The 18228-nt window shown below is 25.0% G+C and overlaps 1 protein-coding gene across 1 annotated transcript; it reads right to left on the bottom strand.

The window, feature by feature from the left end:
• Nucleotides 1-6661: 6661 nt before the first annotated feature.
• LOC114167509 (uncharacterized) lies at nucleotides 6662-8414 on the bottom strand. The gene is made up of 3 exons (XM_028052607.2): nucleotides 7984-8414; nucleotides 7746-7875; nucleotides 6662-7581 (listed from the first exon to the last, which is right to left on the bottom strand). The coding sequence occupies exons 1-3, from the start codon at nucleotides 8114-8116 to the stop codon at nucleotides 6873-6875; spliced, it is 972 nt and encodes a 323-aa protein (XP_027908408.2). The 5' UTR covers nucleotides 8117-8414; the 3' UTR covers nucleotides 6662-6872.
• Nucleotides 8415-18228: the final 9814 nt, after the last annotated feature.

The raw sequence follows: 18228 nt of genomic DNA, 5'->3' as shown, positions 1-18228 counted from the left end.
ACTCACACTTCCGAATGTTTTATTTTGTAATTTATTTTATATAATTATTACAATATAATGAAAGTGGTTTGAATCAATTTTTTTTATAATATTAGAATCAAAGTATTCACCTAATTCTTCACTTATTATTAAAAGGATAATAATTGAAAATTAAAATATAACATATATAATTTGGCAAACAAGTAAATTAAACATTTAAATTGTTCAAACATTATAGAACGGTAAGTAAGTACTTAAAAAGGTAAGTAAGTACTTAAAAAGATTAAATTGTTAACCTATATAATTAAAATTAGTAAATAGTTATAACAAAAAACTTATAAAAAATGAAAAAAAATTAATAATGTATTGCATGATAAGTCGAGTCAATCCACTTTCAAATTGGTTCGAATTAGTTTAACCTATGAATTAAGTGAGTTAGGTTCATTTCAATTTACATTTAAAAAAATTAATTTTTTTTAATCCAACTCGGTTCGAACCTATGGTGAATCACCTTAACTTAAAAATTAAAACCCATTTTTATCGTCTCTACCAAAAAAAACTTATTAAGTGGTAAGTGGTATTACATAATTGTACTTAAGTTATTGGCTTAAAAAAAAACTCTAAATGTTATTAAGTAAATGTTTTTATGTTCTTGAATGGAAGGTCGTTTTCATTTTATTAAAATATTTATTTTGTTTTATACTTTGTCTTTAAATTTATAGATAATATTCGAGTCATCACATTTAAAATATTATTTATTTTTGTATTAGATTATTTTTTCATAATTGAGGCAAATATTTAAAAGTTACCCTTTCTATTTATTGTAAGACTATATTGGAATAGAATAATTCTCACCTAAAATTAAATAGTTGAATGGTGACATAACCTTAAAAAAATTTATAATGTAAGAATTTTATAAGGGATTAAAAAGGTACATGAGTTTTAAGTTTGTATGCAATTCTTACAAGCTTGGCATGAGATTGAGGTTTTATGAAAAATTACAATGTTATAGTTAAAGTTTGGAAAATTACTTCCCTCTAAAATTGTGCTCTCAAAATATGAATGTTAATTTTGAAAGAAATTGTTTTTTATACTCAAGACTGAGTTTTATAACCCATTCTTAATTTTAAGATCATCATGTTACATCGTGTTTTAATAAGAATCTTTTGAACAAGTACAATCTTAAATTTTTGAAACATTTATTAAAACTTTTGCATTAGATTAGAGATACTATTTATAACGTATACTTTTTTTTTACTGAGGTTCTTACCCTGAATTAGTTTTGTTGATATGACTAGAATTATCAATTATATTTTGTATCATTAAGAAAAACTATTAAATAACAATTAATGTTAGATATTAACATAATTAGTTATTATATTAACTAAATTATATATCACTTTATAATTAAAAATTATTATTTTCTAAAATAGTTTTTATTATGAATAAAAATTACAAAAATTATAATTTAATTTGATTTTTAACATTAACTATCTATGTTTTAATTATTTATTACTATTGATTCTAAATTAGTCTTTAATTTTAAACTAGAGGCTAATTTACACGTTAATTTCTTAATTGCTAAAATTTTAGTAACTAATATTAAATACTCTAATTCACAGATCAAGTATATTTTTTATTTATATTATAGACTATTTTAAATAATAATATTATTTTTTTTTGTAAAACGGTATCTAAATAGTCAATATAATTACTAATTGTTTTGGAACTTAAAATTGATTTCTATTTAATATTTTTCTTGTAATATTTACAAGTTGATGATTTTTATAATATGCACACCCTCCCTCACAGAAGAAGATAAGGTAGTCTTTGTTTGGTTAACATATATAATTCTTAAAAAGTCAATTCACAGTATATTATCCTTGTTTTAGTACCTAATTTTGTGTGATGAATTAAACTTAAATTTAATTTTTAATATGATATTAAAATGTATACTAATAAGATTTGATGTATCCTAATAAAACTAATTTAAAATATATAAGAAGACACGATCTTCACCTTATCTTCTAAAATTTAGATTAGTAAGTGAGAATATGATGAATAAATCTGAGTTAATATTGAGACTCAACATATATTTAATTTGATTCAATTAAAGATTTAATGACCTAATTTGATTTTTGAATTTATAAAAAGTTAAATATGGTTTTCGTCCCTTAACTTTCAGTAAATTTTGGAATCAGTCAATTTCGAAATTTTAGATCAATTTAGTCTTTCATCTTTCGAAATACGTAGATTTAATTATTTTAATCAAATCTTTTTAGGTTTATTTAATGTTTCGTACACATTTTAGAATTGTATTTGAATTATTTATACTTTGACACATTTTTGCTTTAATATTAAGTTAAATATTATTATAAAACACGCTTGAAATGTCAAATAAACTTAACAAAATTGATTAAAAGAACTAAATTCATATATTTCGAAAGATGAAAAACTAAATCGATCCAAAGTTTCAAAGTGAACTAATTCCAAAATTCCTGTGTAAAACCGGACTAATATAGTTAATCAATGACCCAATGGGTTTAACTATTAAATTAACCATCTAATTATAATGAGGGAATCTCAGGCCGTGATGAATGAACATATAGTTATATTATTATGAATTGTGATTAACGTAATCACCCTCTTTCAATTAGTGTGGTCACAGATTCTTGTGAATAATCTACTTTCTTTTACAAAGTAAGAAAGAAAGAAAAAAGGTAGCATAGGAACTGTATATAGATTGGTGTAATTTTGAGAGAACTTTGTTAAAGTATAAAAATAGAGAAGCAGAAAAGGTGACTAACTTTTTCAGTGTTATATATGATAACCATCTTTAACCCAACCAACTACCTCAATTGCTCTTTAATTCTGCATGCATTTTTAATAACTAATCATCACATTCTCATAACTAGGTAACTAAGTACTATATAACATGCAAATCACGTTCCATCAAAATTAATTATTAATTATCTATTGCTATATTTAAATTCCCGCTATGATTGTCTCAAATAATGTAGAAACAACTTGTCATTATTTTCAAAAGTAACATCTCCAAATAAAAAATTATATATATATATATATATATATATATAGACGGTGTGATAATAAAATTAATAAATAAATGGAAACAAAATCCACACCAATTATTTATTATATAAATAATATGTAAAACAACGAGATATACTAACAAACACCACAAAATTTTTATGTGGAGAAATCTAGAAAATTCAAATATTTGAGACATGGAATAAAATATTTTTTTCAAGCTAGCTTCTATGCACATAATATATGGTTGCTTTCTTTTTCTTCTTCTTCATTCATTTTGTGGTGTTTTTCTCTCACTAGAGGTACTCATAATAGCTTTTGTCTATAAATAATTTTAAATTGTATAATAGGTCGTAAGTTTATAAATAAAAATACTTTTTTTTTCTTAATTAAGTATGTGTGAATCTTATAAGTTGGTGACCCATCTGACAATACATAGATTAAATATGTTTTTAGTGCCTTAATTATCATTCGAAATACTAAATTTTGTCTCTGTCACAAGTTTTGAATAATTTTTATCTTCAAACTTTATATTGTTTGTATGTAAACTAGATGACATTAAAAATTTAATGATATTACAAACGATATTATCATGTGTGTGTCTATATTAGCTCGTGAACACATACATAACAACACTTTGATTGGTTACATGGATCACATCCTAAATCATATTTTAAAGTATACATTACATTAATTAAATTATTGCAAGGTTTTGTTAAATTAGTACAATTATAGGTTAAAGTTTAAGTAAATAGTATCAAATTGGTGCATGTAATTTTAATGATGTTCATATGTCAACACTACTGGTTCATTTCACTAACATTTTTAGTCGATAAAAGAATACTAACCTTTCACACTTAAATTTCTTATACCTGAATAAAAATATTTATACATTTTTCACACAATTTCGACTTGAGGCTTTAACGTTATAATAAAGCTTAGTTAAAATAAATATAAAAAAAAGGGTTAAATATGCTTTTGATCCCTCAAATTTTAATAAATTTTGGAATTAGTCTCTGTTTGAAACTTTATACCAATTTAGTCATTCATCTTTAGAAATGCATGAATTTAATCATTCTTACCAAATTTTGTTAAGTTTATTTGACATTTTAAACACATTTTACAATAATATTTGAGTTAATATTGAAGTGAAAATGTGTAAAACAGTGTAAACAATTCAAATACTATCATGAAATGCACTTGAAACGTGAGATAAACGTAATAAAACTTGGTTAAAAGTATTACATTCACACACTTTTAAAAATAAAAGACTAAATTATTCAAAAATTTTAAAAAATAATTAATTTCAAATTTCATTAAAACTTAAGAAATAAAAACATATTTAATCTTAAAACAAAACTTTATTATTAGCATCAAGTTTGAACTTTATAAAATTGGTTTTGGAGTATTTATCGCGAATTTTGATCCATTTGTTTTTTTCGATTTGTCCACCATGCGCTGAAGAACCTTCTCGCGATGTTCAATATTTGTCAAAGTTGAACCTTCTTAGAAGCAACTTTTAATTTTTCCTGCGGAAAAAAGCAAGTTTACGTCATCATTTTTGTAGCTTACTACGATTTGGATTCTTGCACTTGGAGTTTTGTCGCAACACGTATATATTTTGGGTTCAAAGTCACACATCATTTTTTGGAAATAATTAAAAAATAGAAATTACTAAAAAAATAATTTTAATTTAAATATATCCAACGTAATAAAACCAAACAAACACACACTTACTTTATCCATTGAATCCATTAATGATTAGAAAACTCACTATAAATAAAACAAATCCATTTTCCCCAAACATAGAGTAGAATGGACCATAGCATTCCCTAATATGTAAAATATGAAAATATATACCCATGATGATGCCAAAATAAAGTTTCTGTATTCAAGTCTTTATTTAGTGTATAGTATTATCAATCTCGAAAAATCTTAACAAATTAACAAAAAGTTAAACAAAAAGTTAAATATGTTTGTAATTTCTAAATTTGGAACAAGAATTCGCTTTTATCCTAAATTTTATTATTGTAGTTTTGTTTTCAAACTTTAAAAAATAAATTAATATATCCTTTAATTTTTTTACTTAAATATTGTAATTTTTTTTCAAAATTCTCAATGTAAAGAAATTATTATAATATTACTTAAATAGGTAAAGTATTGTTTAAGAAACACGATTTCACACTAGTAAAAATAATAAAGTCGTATTCCAAAAATAAGATTTATACTTTTATATAGATTTTATATAGAAGAGTTTTATTTTATTTTATATTTTATATATATATATATATATATATGTAATTTTAACTTATAGAAATATTAATTTTAGTATACGGTTTATTTTATTCCTTATTTCTTATATGTTTTAAAGTTTATAATTTTAAACTGTTTCTTAATATATAGTTGATGGTTTTTAAAAATTTTCTTATATTTTCATAAATTTTTATACAATCATACATTATATATATATTTTTTATTTTGAGATATTTGTTAATTTTAAATTAATAAAATATAAATATTTTTTGTTATTTCTAATGAATATATTTTGAAATTTTTAGAGAAGTTTTTTATTAAAAATTATTTATTTAAATAATAATAATCGGAAATTAAAATTTATATTATTTAAATTAATATATTAAAACTAAAAATACATATATTTTTTTGTTAAAAAAATAAATTTTGAAAACAGTTAAAAATAAAAGTATCTAAAAATTAAAAATTAAAAAATATTTTCAAATAAAATTAAAAAAGAAACATAAAAAATTTGAAAGACAAAATAAAAAACATTATTTTTAATTATTTAATTAAATTATTAACAAATGTTTGAAAGTAGAAAATCTATAAAAAAAATATCCGTACAAAATTTTAAGAAAACAATTTTTCTTTTGAAAAATCTATTGAGAAAATAGTTTAAGATTACAACATACGTTTATAAAAAAAAATTTGAAAGAACATAAAACTATAAACTATATATAAGAGAAAATACACCATAAAATATAAAAATAAGAATTGCATATACGTTCGGATAAAATAGTATATAAAATAAAACTATATCTTTTGAACTATTTACAACAATTTAACAACCTTAAATCTAATTAAAAAATATATAATACACATCGAGATAAAAGAATTTCTCTTTATTTATAAAATTCCTAAGTAAAACATATCAAAATTTGAATTCAGAGACCGAACTAATTCTAATTTCAAAATTTCAAAGTTAAAAACATATTTTACTCGTCAACAAAAAGCTGTACAAAATGCTCGTGTTTGGTCTATTAAGAAAATCGTTAACATTGTGCTTTAAAAGTTAAGTTGTGATGACCCTATAAAGTAAAATGTAGTAGGAGTGACAGTATATACTGGAATCCTACATAGGACACTTTGTCCTAGATCGAGTTGACCATGATGTGTACGTTTTTTTTTTTTTGTCATTGTTCGACAACGCCATCCATTAATTAATGTAATGTTGTTACACACAGAAAGAGATAGAGTGAGAAGAAGCAAAGGAACAATTAATGAGTTAAAAGTACAGAACTAGCTCTTCATTTTCAATTTTTAATATGTAGCTCTAGCTGCCTTCAATAATTCATATATAGAAAGTATGGTGACAAATATGTGAAAGAACCTAGACACATTTATGGAACTTCTGCAACCATTCATCAATGGAAGTGTCCCTGAACTAGCAAGGTTCAGGTTTATCAATAAGAGAAGATCTACACTTTTTTGAGAAAAAGTTCAAGAAAAATAATTGAGTTCATTGATCATCAAAGAGATTCCCTAATTATTTAATTAAATGTACTATATATAGATAAAATTAAATTTATATCTATAAATAGTACCAACGTTCAAGGCTCCCATCCTGAGGGAATAATAGGGTTTGGGACTTTTTGGGTGCTTGAAACTGATGACGATGAAGTTGTTGAAGATGGCAACAATGACATGAACGCATCAATGTACTCTAACTGGTTCACTGCCACAGCTAGATCTTGTGGATAACACTGAAATTTTGTTGTAGCCTCGTGTTGTTCTTGTGGATAATTGCTGCTGCAAACATAATCCTCAATGTTCTCACTCGTTATTGGCACAAGGGGTTCGGGCTCTTCTACCAACTGGTATTCGTGTTCCTGCAATGCTGTTGGGTTGATGAATTTGTCAAGAACAGTGTCACTTTTGGTGATTTGATTGGAACATGGTAGTGCTGTTTCTGCTACTGCTGCTGGATTCTGAATAGGAAGGAAATTGGCATTGTAAGTGTTGAAAGCTAACTTCATATCATTGCTGTTATGATCAAAAAATGGGGATGGTGTGGGGGGAAGGTAGAACTGGTCTGTGTAATGGTGGAAGTTTAAGATGAGATTAGGGTTTGCAGAAAAAGGGAAGAAAGTTTCCATGGAAGCAATGTTGGTGGTGCTGGGGGTGTGAAAATCAGAAAATGTGGCTAAAGGAGGAATAATAGCATCATGAGAAAGGAGTTTCTTCTTTATGCTTGAATTCCAAAAGTTTTTCACCTCATTATCTGTTCTTCCAGGTAGGTGCTTCGCTATCTGAGCCCACCTGTACCCGAAAAGTGCACTCTTGTTGAGAAAAAAAAAAGTAGATAATAAAGCACCCTTTTGACAATAATGTTTGTTCATGATATGCACACAAAGAAGAAAAGTAAAAGAAAGAAGAAGAAGAAAAAAAAAAAGGAGCATGTGATTGATTAACAATGGTTAAACCTGTTCCCTAAAATGCTGTGGAGTTCAATAATGAGAGCTGCTTCTTGAGGAGAGAAGCTTCCACGTTTCAAATCAGGTCTCAGATAATTTATCCATCTTAATCTGCAACTCTTCCCACACCTTTGCAGGCCTAATACACATCACCAAACAAAAGCAAAGAAACTCAAAATTTCAAGACAGAAAACACATCAATGGTAACATTTTATACTCACTCAATAATATATATATATACACACACCTGCAAGTTTTGGAACAGAACTCCAGCAACCATGTCCGTAAGTTGTGATGTAGTTGATGAGTTTTTCATCTTCTTCGGGTGACCAGAGCCCTCTTTTGACCTTCTGTTTGTTGCAGCAAGAGTGGTGTCCCATTTTTTCTTTGAGGCCTCAAATCAAAGTACTAATAATACATGAGCAACAGAAGGAGATTTTTGTGTTGTTTTTGAAAAAGAAGAGATTGAGGATAAAGGAAGTCTCTAGAATTTAGGTTTTAGAGAAAGTGATTGCATTGAATTTAATTATATATGATGAGAGTAGTGGTGCATGTGAAGATAGTTAGCAGAGAAAATTAAGAATATGATGCAGAAGCAGCCCAGAAGAAGCAGAAGCAGAAGTGGGTGAATTCTGAGATGGTGATTTTAGTGAAGAAGGTGTGTAAGATGGTTGCAGAATAGCTAAAAGCTGCTATGTCACCCTGCAGAAGTTGTAGGTCTTATAAAGGATGCTTCATTGCTCACTGTGTTATTGGCTGTACACGTGTAACACATGCAGGTGGTAGGACCCTATGTGTTGCCTGGTCCCACATCGATACATTATACATAAATATATATATATATATATATATATATGATGTTTTGTTCACAAAGCATATTACTTTGTTTTAAACGTGTGATATTAGACTACACTCATCATAATTATTCATTAATACTTCTGATAAATACTTGCCACCAAGATAAAAATAATTTAACATGTACATATTGAAAGCTTTCAAATCTATTGTATTGTTCTTCCTCAATTCCTGTGACAATTTCTTAAATCAACCAGTATAACTAGTTGAATGACAGTGTTTCAAAAAAAAATTACAGTAAGGAAAATATTACTTGTAAGAAAATTAGATGACACTCAAATATTATGTTTAAAGGAACAAACATACAATTATCTCTACAATGATAATATTTTGTCTAAAAAGTTCACTATTTTTACCATAAAAGAATAAAACATTTATCGAAAATTTTTATTTCCTTTATAAAGAAAAATATGAAAGTAGGAAAAACAAACATTTTATAAAATACAAAACTCAAATACTGTTATTTCTAAATTAAGATCAGTCTCACAACAAAAATAATGTTAATAATTAAATATTATCAATGCTAAAAAATTTAAAATTTAAAATACTCGGGTCAACCAATTATAAATTTAAATGAACATAGACATGAGGAAAAATAAAATAAAATTGAATAACTTATAATGAAATACATGTATAAATTTGTTATTTTAAGATTTTGAATTTAAATATCGGTGGTTGTTTTGAACATTGTATTTTGGTTCAACAATCAAAACATATCCGGACGAATTGATATTTTTAAATTGTCAAACCGGACAATTCAAGATTTAATACAAAAAAAATATTAGTATTCACCTCTTAAATTAATTTTAAAAAAAATCTTCAAAAGACTTGGAAACAATAAATAGTTTTTCTATAGAATTTCAAACAAATTAAGACTAATTCAATGTGACAACAATCTCAAATAAACAAAATAAATCAATATATTTAAGCATATAATTTATCACATATCTAACATACAAAAAATAAACAACATAGGAGAAAGTTATAGGCTCATATTAAAAATAAATTTTGAAAATAATAATAGGAATCAGGGAGCGTAAAACGCGAGCAACAATGGAAGAAGATGCAACAATACCTGCATTTTGGAAAGCTACACAATCTTACCTCAAAACAATAGTACCTGAATATGAATGACAACAAAAAAAACCACATTTTACCTATAAAGAACCTAAGCAAGAAATGAACATCACAAAGAACGCAAGTGGAGAGAATAGCTCACCACAGAGGCAGATGGAGAGTGGAGTTCCTCTAAAACTCTTGTGCAAGACAGTGGATAATGGCGACCTCTTCAACATCATGATGGTGTAGGGACGAAGGCGAAGCAAAGGCGTTTAGTGGCTATGGAAGGTGTGCGTTGTGGGTTCGCAACAGAGGAAGGAAGGAGAAAACTATAGAAATGAAGTTGGCGCCTCTGAAACTTTCCTAAAAATTAATCATAGGCAGACCGATTTCGGTTATTAGGAAGATTAAAGCCTAAAAATTAATAGGCTTCAATTTTACTAATAACTTAAGCCAAAAGCTTTGGGCTCAGTGGCAATTTTGAAATTTTCTTTAACCTTAGGGCTTCGGTTCCTTAGAAACCAAAACATATAAGTTGTATAACCTAAGCCTAACTTCTGCGCTGAATGACAATTTTGAAATTTTGATGAACTTATAGGCTTTAGTTTCTAAGAAACCAAAGCATATAGCTTGTATAGGCTTTGAGTCTTCGACAACCAAAACCTATACCTTTTGTTTAGATAAAATAATTAAAAAAGAGTAACAATTTTGAATTTTTCACAAACTTATAAGTTTCGGTTCCTTAGCAATCAAAGTGTATAGGTAAATAGGCTTTGATTCTCTCAACCAAAACCTATAAGTTCACAATATCTTCAAAAATATCATCACTTTTTTATATGCTTCATTTTTATTAAACCTAAGCATATAAGGCAATTTCAAAACCGAAAATTACACTAGTGAAATTGATATCTATCTCTTATACAAATTTCACTCAAATCTCATTGTTATTGAATCTTTATAAATCTTTCAAGAAACATAGGTGAAATCCACAAAGATTCTATAAAAACTTTATGCTTGTACTTAAATTCACCTTTAATGGGTTTTTTTTTTTTACTTAACATTTGTGGATATATGGTAAACCTTGATGTATTTTGTTGATTGCATATACCTAGTATATATATATTTTTCCCTTTAATATATAGAAAATTTGTAATATGGTACATCTACAAAGAAAACATCCTTGACAAATTCATTTTAATAATATAAATAATATATATGAATACCTTAGATTAAAAATTAAGAAAAAATAATTGAAATATTAATATAATTAGTTATCAAATAGTTGTTTATTAGTGGGTTGTGAAGATATTAACTTTGAAATAGTTAAACGAAAGTTGATAAAGAATGAGATTGTATTATTGGAAGGGATCAAGAACATCTCCGACAACTGTGCTTTCTATCAAATTAAAGATTTTAACTTTTTCTTTCCATAATCAAAGTTCCAACAAAAATATTAATTATTATTAGCACTCAAAGTAAAAGGAAAAAAAGTAATATAATTTAAAAAATCAATTCAATAAATTAAAAAACTTCATAAACTTGAATACCACACAAAACGACTCGTTATATTTTTCTTTTTTAATTTCGGATTGGTTATTCTTTCTCTCTAATTATTGCATTGCAAATGATCAATTTTATATGAGTTGAATAAATTTTGGCTGCAAAGGGAAAGAGAGATAGTGTTTTGAGATTTAGATGGAAATGATTTGATATGGATCTCTTTGTTGAAATTCTTCTCTTCGATGTTGAATGCTTAACTCATAAAGAGACATAGCTTTAAGGGAGAAAATTTTATATACATTTATGATGGAGGTGCTGACTCTCAACCACATAAAACTTGAGGGAGAAGGTTTATTGGGGAAGGAGGTTTATCGGGAGATACAACACCAATAAAACTAGAGTTCAACTAAATAACACATTGACACTATTTTCAACCTAAAACTTTAAGGTAATGGGTATTTCTTAGGTTTGTCGAGACAAAAAGTTTCCTATAAAATACAACACCAAGAATACCTGAATCTAACCACATAAGACAGTGATACCACTCTCAACTCAAAATCTTAAGACAATAAGTTTATGAGTCTTCATCTTTAAATAGTGCTTAACTTTTTATTTCTATCTAATTTGAGACTTAGACTCTCGCTTGGATTCCGAACAATCTCTCTGTGTTGAAATGTTTCTATTTAATATTGAATGTTTAACTCTACGTGATGAAATTGATGGTATGATAAAGAGACATAGCTTTAAGGGAGAAAAATTTATATACAAATATGATGGAGGTGGTGACTACAAGAAAGGAATAATATGTCTCTTTAGTTGAATAATTTGCATGCATAGATACATATATATTTTCTTTTTAAAAGATATCACGTGAAAATCATTGGTGATTAAAGGTGGAGTTAAGTGGAAGCATATAGAGTGGTCAAGGGCTAACACAGTTTCCTAATTATTTTATCTTTATTACTGCAAAAGTGTTCTTTTTTTGGGTACCTTTTTCACAGGATAACTTCATGTATGTATAAAGTCTGTTTTCCTTTGTTAAAAAAGAAAAGTGTAGAGTAAGCACTCTCCGTAGTACTCTGATTAACTTTAACTATTATTTCTTGTATGTTTATTTAAGTTTTTTCTTTATAATTTTATAAATTGATTGTTATTGAGAGAGTGTGTTGTTCAATTATTATGAATGCATAGCACGTTGTAAGTTAATTAGGTAGGAGAATGATTTTTAATATGTTATATTCATAAAATATGTAATGTTTGGTGTATAAAACATGTAATTATTATTGATTTGATTGCATAAGAATTATGAGAAGTAAAATATAAAAGAAATGTAAGGATGTTTTAATAATATTTTTTTATTTATTGATTGGTTTATTGTACTATGCGTGAAATTTTAAACCGTAGATACAATGAGATAGAGGCAGTAATAAATGAAAGGGATGGTAAATGCGATTCATTGTGTATCATGATAATTGACGAGGTGATATGCACTTAACACTTTAATTTCAATTTGTGTCATGTATATTTGCCTGATATATATTATTTCCGATTCTTTTAGATATTTTACCAATACTTGTGATAACAATAATTTATACATTTTTATGTTAAAAATATTTATTTTATTTGATTTTAATTTGGATTCACACAAAAATAATTATATATTTTTCATATTTTTTTTAAAAAAAAAAACTGTATATTTTTCAATATAAATAAATCATGTGTCTTGTGTTATTATTTTCAAAATTATTGTATCGATGTATCAGATACATGTCATATCGAATATACGTATCATATTATGAATCATAGATGAGATGTTTCGGTTCATTTATCGCCCTTAATTTTTATTTAATTATAGTTTTTATTAGTATTTTTTTAATTTAAATCAATGGCATTAAATACAATAGTTAGGAGATCTGGTTATTACAAATAAAAACCATTATTTATTTCATCTAAATACCAACAATAAATATTCAATTAAAGTTATTTATTCTTAACTAATCATAACATAAAGTAAATCTTATTTATGTATAAGATGAGCTACGCATAATAAATTTGAGAATTTTGTTATATATTATTTTTGTAATACAATTTTATTTAGTGTGAAATTTTTAAGAAGTTACTTAGTCACGCATAATATAACTGATATAATAATATCAAATATCCTAATTTATGTAAAATGTATATGTATATGTATACTAGTTTCTTGTGAAATTATTAATTTATTAACAGAAATTTATATAGCTGTAAAATAAACGTTAATGGTGATACTATGGTTAAAAAAAGATAAACAATAATTATTTTGGCCTTGTGATTAGGTCAATATTAGCATTTGAGAGCTTTTGAGAAATACTCTTCAAATGTTTTCTTTGCCAACATGATGATGGCTTGGTGTACAACTTCAAGCAATAAAAGTCTTATAATAAAATGGCTTTGGTGTGTGTACATATATAATAAGAAATAAATAAAAAATAATTATATAATATTATGTGTTAACTTTATACATAAGCAATAAGTCTTATAATAATCATACCCAAGAAAAATAAACATTGAATATTTTAGTGTTTCTCATGAGCTTCTTGAATGATAAAAACAAAAACATTAGTGAGTGAAAATATGTGTTTCTTATGTTCACCACATCCTTAGCTTTTATTTTAATTTTATAGTGACATCACACTTGACTTAAAAGGCATCAAACATAACTTATTATTTAATAAACATGTTTTTTTATTAAAAAAATTTGTTTATTGTATTTATTATGTCGACAGGATTTTTTTTCCTAACATGGTTAATACCTTCGAGATTTTCTTATTTTAAAAGAAATCAAGGATTTCTTCTTCTTCTTCTTCTTCTTCTAATTTAGCTCTCAAAATTTCCACCAAATAATGAGAGTGTTTTCATCTTACAAAATAGAAAGCGTTTTCATAAAATGAGAAGAAAATATAAATTCGATAGTAAATTTATATTTCAGAATAATTGTCTGCTGATTTTTTTTTAAACTTATTATTACTCGTAGTGTAAATTTTAATGGTATTTGTAATGTGTTTTTAGTTTACATTTGAATATTTATTCTTATTTTTATGTTTAAATTTTTAGTAATTTTTAACTCAATTTTTTATTTATTTTGATTGTATGTTTTTTTCAAGAAAAATAAAGAAATGTTTTTTTCTGAAATAAAAACAAAAATTCTAGCTCAAACGATAATCTACTCAAACAAAAGAATGTGACTTACATTTCTATCCATTTATTATTTACAAAAAAAAATTAATAGGTTTATCACTATTATATTAAGAAATACAACAGGACCCATAAAATTTCTCTTTATTTTTATTGAGCATAATGTGACATTTGTTTGAATTTACACATAATGAATGAGGTGGACAATTAATAAAAAAAAATACTCTATAACCATATATTTAGTGATTACTTTCATTATTGCATATATAATATTTAATCGTAAAACTATTATTGTTAAAATAACATAATTATATTATGAATTCAGTATTTAAATAAGTCATAGAAATCTATTAGATACTTTGATTTTATAATCGTAATGTTATTTTCATAATAATTAACGAGAAATAGTAGCTCACCAACCCCCATGAAAAATCAAAGAACACCTGTTATTGTTGATAATATGTATTTCAATATTCTATCTATTTATAATAGTTGATAATATGAAAATAGTTGATGAAAACTTAAAAACACGGATTAACGAAAGAAACAGACATAACTATCTTGTTAGACTCTTTACAGAATCAACAAATTGTTTAACATTTAAAAGGGGATAATTTTCTGAAATTACTATAAAAAAAATTTCATTAATAACCAATTATAGTAACAAAAAGTTATTAGTTGATTAATTTAGATATTAATTTGAAAAATAAAAAATTATTGGTTACTAAAATAGTCATTCCTATCAATAAAAAATTATAATTGATCTTTAAAGTTGTTTTTAAGATTTAGCTACCAAGGTTTTAACTACAAAAGGAAATTGGTCACTAAACATTAGCTACCAATACTTTTGTTATTTGCTACTAAAGAAATTAGTCTCTAATTAATTAGTGACCAATTTAACCACCAATTATAATTTTTTATTCATAATAGTGACTATTTAATAATCAATAATTTTTTATTTTATAAATTGATATTTAAATTTGTCACTATAATTATTAACAATTTTTTGTCACTAAAATTTATTGTTAATAAGATATTTTTTTAGTATATATGATAAATATAATGGATTATGAACATTAGATTGATAATAGATTAGAATAATGTTACTTATACAAATTTTATGGGTTGTGAAAAAAATTGTAGATGTTATTTACATAATTACTTATATAGATTGACAATTATGTTTTGTTTACCTTGTTTTAAAATAGTAACATTTACAAGCATATTACATCTGTGGTGTTGGTGGCTTTGACTTGTGATGAATGAAATACAAGGAATATGATTGAAAGATAATCTTCATAATATAGATATAGGTTCACATAAGTATAAGGTTTTTGGTAATTACAACTTAAATGTAGTTTATTTCATATAAAATATGAGCACTTAATTGAAGGGTCAATTCCATATCATAAAAAAAAAAAAGAGAGTATAGAATAGAGATGATATCTTGTAATACATCAAGAAAGGCTTTTTGAATAATTATAGTATCTATAATGATGTGCATATCTTGTAAATGGTTAAAATACTTCAAGTGCTCTATTATAGTTATAATTTTTTTTTATTTTTGATTAAAAAAATACTACTTAATAGTTGTAGCCTACATCAAATATCCTTTTTAATTAGTTTATACCTATAATTAAATTATTGGACATTATATGCATGAGATTACTTGATTACAAATTAAAAATAATAACGATTTTTTATGTAAAATAACTTAGCATTTTTTAGATTTTTTAATAAATAAAAAAATAAATACATGATTGTTTGCCATCATAAACAAAATTTTCAAAAGTAGCTGATTTTATGAAAAAGAAAATTATTTTCCTAACATAAACATATTAATTAATATAGTAGTTGATAATATATATATATATATATATATATATATATATATATATATATATATATATATATTAATCAATTCTTTTTATTATCTTTTAATCTATTATTTCAATCTCTCTTAAATCATCATACGTCATTACAAATATTAAAATAAATAATTGTAAATATCAATGCTCATAAGCACGCTTCTTTATTACCTTTCTGTTATCAGAGGATGCAACCTAGCTATAACAATTATAATTTTTGTAAAATATTGTAGAATATTTTTATTTACCATTTAATACTTTAATTAGGTAAAAATGTCATTGCTTAACATAATTACGAAAATCGAAATGGACTGAGTTAATTCAGATTGAATAATATAAGAAATTAACTAAGTAAATCTAAATTGTTGAGCATCTCATTATGATAAAACGGAAAGCAAAGGAATAAAATATGCTATTTTCTTTCTGTCATCTTAATCATTGGTTGTGCTTTAATAATTTGATTTCTGAATTTATGCATCACATTCTTTTAATATTTTCCACAGTTTTTATTTTTCAAAATGAATTGGTTCAGTGCAGCTCAATTTCAACTTGATACGACCTTTTCATTTTTAAATATATCTTTAGCCCTTAAATTTACATAGAAATTAAAATTTGTTGTTATTTCAAATTATGATATATTTTGTTGTGCAAAGTTAATAAATAGATAGATATATTTTTTTAATATATGATGTCAATTTTTTTTACGTCCTCTAAATTGGTATTAAGCAGAAATTAAACTATTTAAATGCTAGTCTAAAAATGCTAGCCTGAAATACCGTTGTACACCTAAAAAAAATTGATTAAAAAAGCTATATCCCTTATTTGAGAAAAAAAAAATTTACTTTAGCGTCAAAATTTAAAGAAAAAAAAAACATCTTTAACCTTTTTTTTTTAACTTATTTAAGTTTATAAATCTAGTTGGTCACTTAATAACAAACTTCGAATAGCAAAGATCAAGAATCAAAATTTAATAAGTTAATATTATTTTAGATGGCCAAATTATTATAAAATCATTAACTTTTATCATTTTTTTTATTTATGAACTGAAACATGAGGTATTTAAAAAAATATATAAACTTTAGTTTTACTCAAATGAACACAATACTGATAAAATAATCGACTTACTTTAATACATAATAAAACTTGAATTATATAATTTTATGTATTTAGTTTATATAAAAGTGTGATCATTATAAAATCTATCATATAATTTAAAATTATAAAATATATTACTAACTATTCTCAACGATGATTCATAAAAGAAATGAGTTTTATTCTTATTATACAAACACACACTAAGCTAATTAAACTTTATTAACAACACGTTTTTCCATGATTGTGTAATTTCAATAAATTTTCAAGTGCATTGAAAAATTCAAGTTACTCTTCTCTAACAATTACTTTAAAATTGGTATTAAAATAACTTCTGATTTACTACACTGGATGCCTATTGAACTCAAACTTTTAAGCCAAACTTTTTTTTAGCTCAACAAAATTTTTGTTTTGTTGGTTGCAGTATATATTCTATTCATCAACTTATCTTTCATATATGTTTGTTTGTTTGATACTATTGTTAATTATTCATCAACTTATACAAGTTAGACTCGTATCTTATTAGTATCGTATTTCTGGAGTAATCTTTTACAACACAATTCATCAGTGATATCATCTGAGTGATTCAGAATGCACTCTTGTTAGTTGTATACATTAGTAGGATGATGATGATGGCATAACAATTCATATTGGTTGTATTACTAAACCTCATTGTATCTTATTTATGCATAATGAGACTTGCTTAATCTCCATGCCGAGTGTTTCTATGCTTGCTTCTATCTCATTCTTTGTTGTAAAGTGATATTCAGTTTCATTCTAGCAATTTAAGCACATTATTACATGAAAAATTCAGACCTATGTTCTAGCAACAGAAAAAAGAGCTGGCAAAGCTTCTAGGAGTCCTGTAATGTGTTACTTTGGAGAGAAAAAAGTGAAGGCTTAGAATGCTTGTGTTAGAAGAAAGGGTTAGTCCAAAAACAAGA

This window comes from Vigna unguiculata, chromosome 10 (genome assembly GCF_037176805.1).
Source record: "Vigna unguiculata cultivar grain cowpea cultivar isolate G323 ecotype 2 chromosome 10, ASM3717680v1, whole genome shotgun sequence".
Classification (NCBI taxonomy): domain Eukaryota; kingdom Viridiplantae; phylum Streptophyta; class Magnoliopsida; order Fabales; family Fabaceae; genus Vigna; species Vigna unguiculata.
This window is presented reverse-complemented; position numbering and strand designations above follow the sequence as displayed.

What these genes read in the sequence shown, in the direction of transcription:
- LOC114167509 (XM_028052607.2), bottom strand. Translation starts at nt 8,116, where the DNA reads ATGGGACACCACTCTTGCTGCAACAAACAGAAGGTCAAAAGAGGGCTC. An exon ending in TTCTGTTCCAAAACTTGCAG is followed by an intron (nt 7,876 to 7,983) that starts GTGTGTGTATAT and finishes GATGTGTATTAG; the next exon opens with GCCTGCAAAGGTGTGGGAAG. An exon ending in CACAGCATTTTAGGGAACAG is followed by an intron (nt 7,582 to 7,745) that starts GTTTAACCATTG and finishes TTTCGGGTACAG; the next exon opens with GTGGGCTCAGATAGCGAAGC.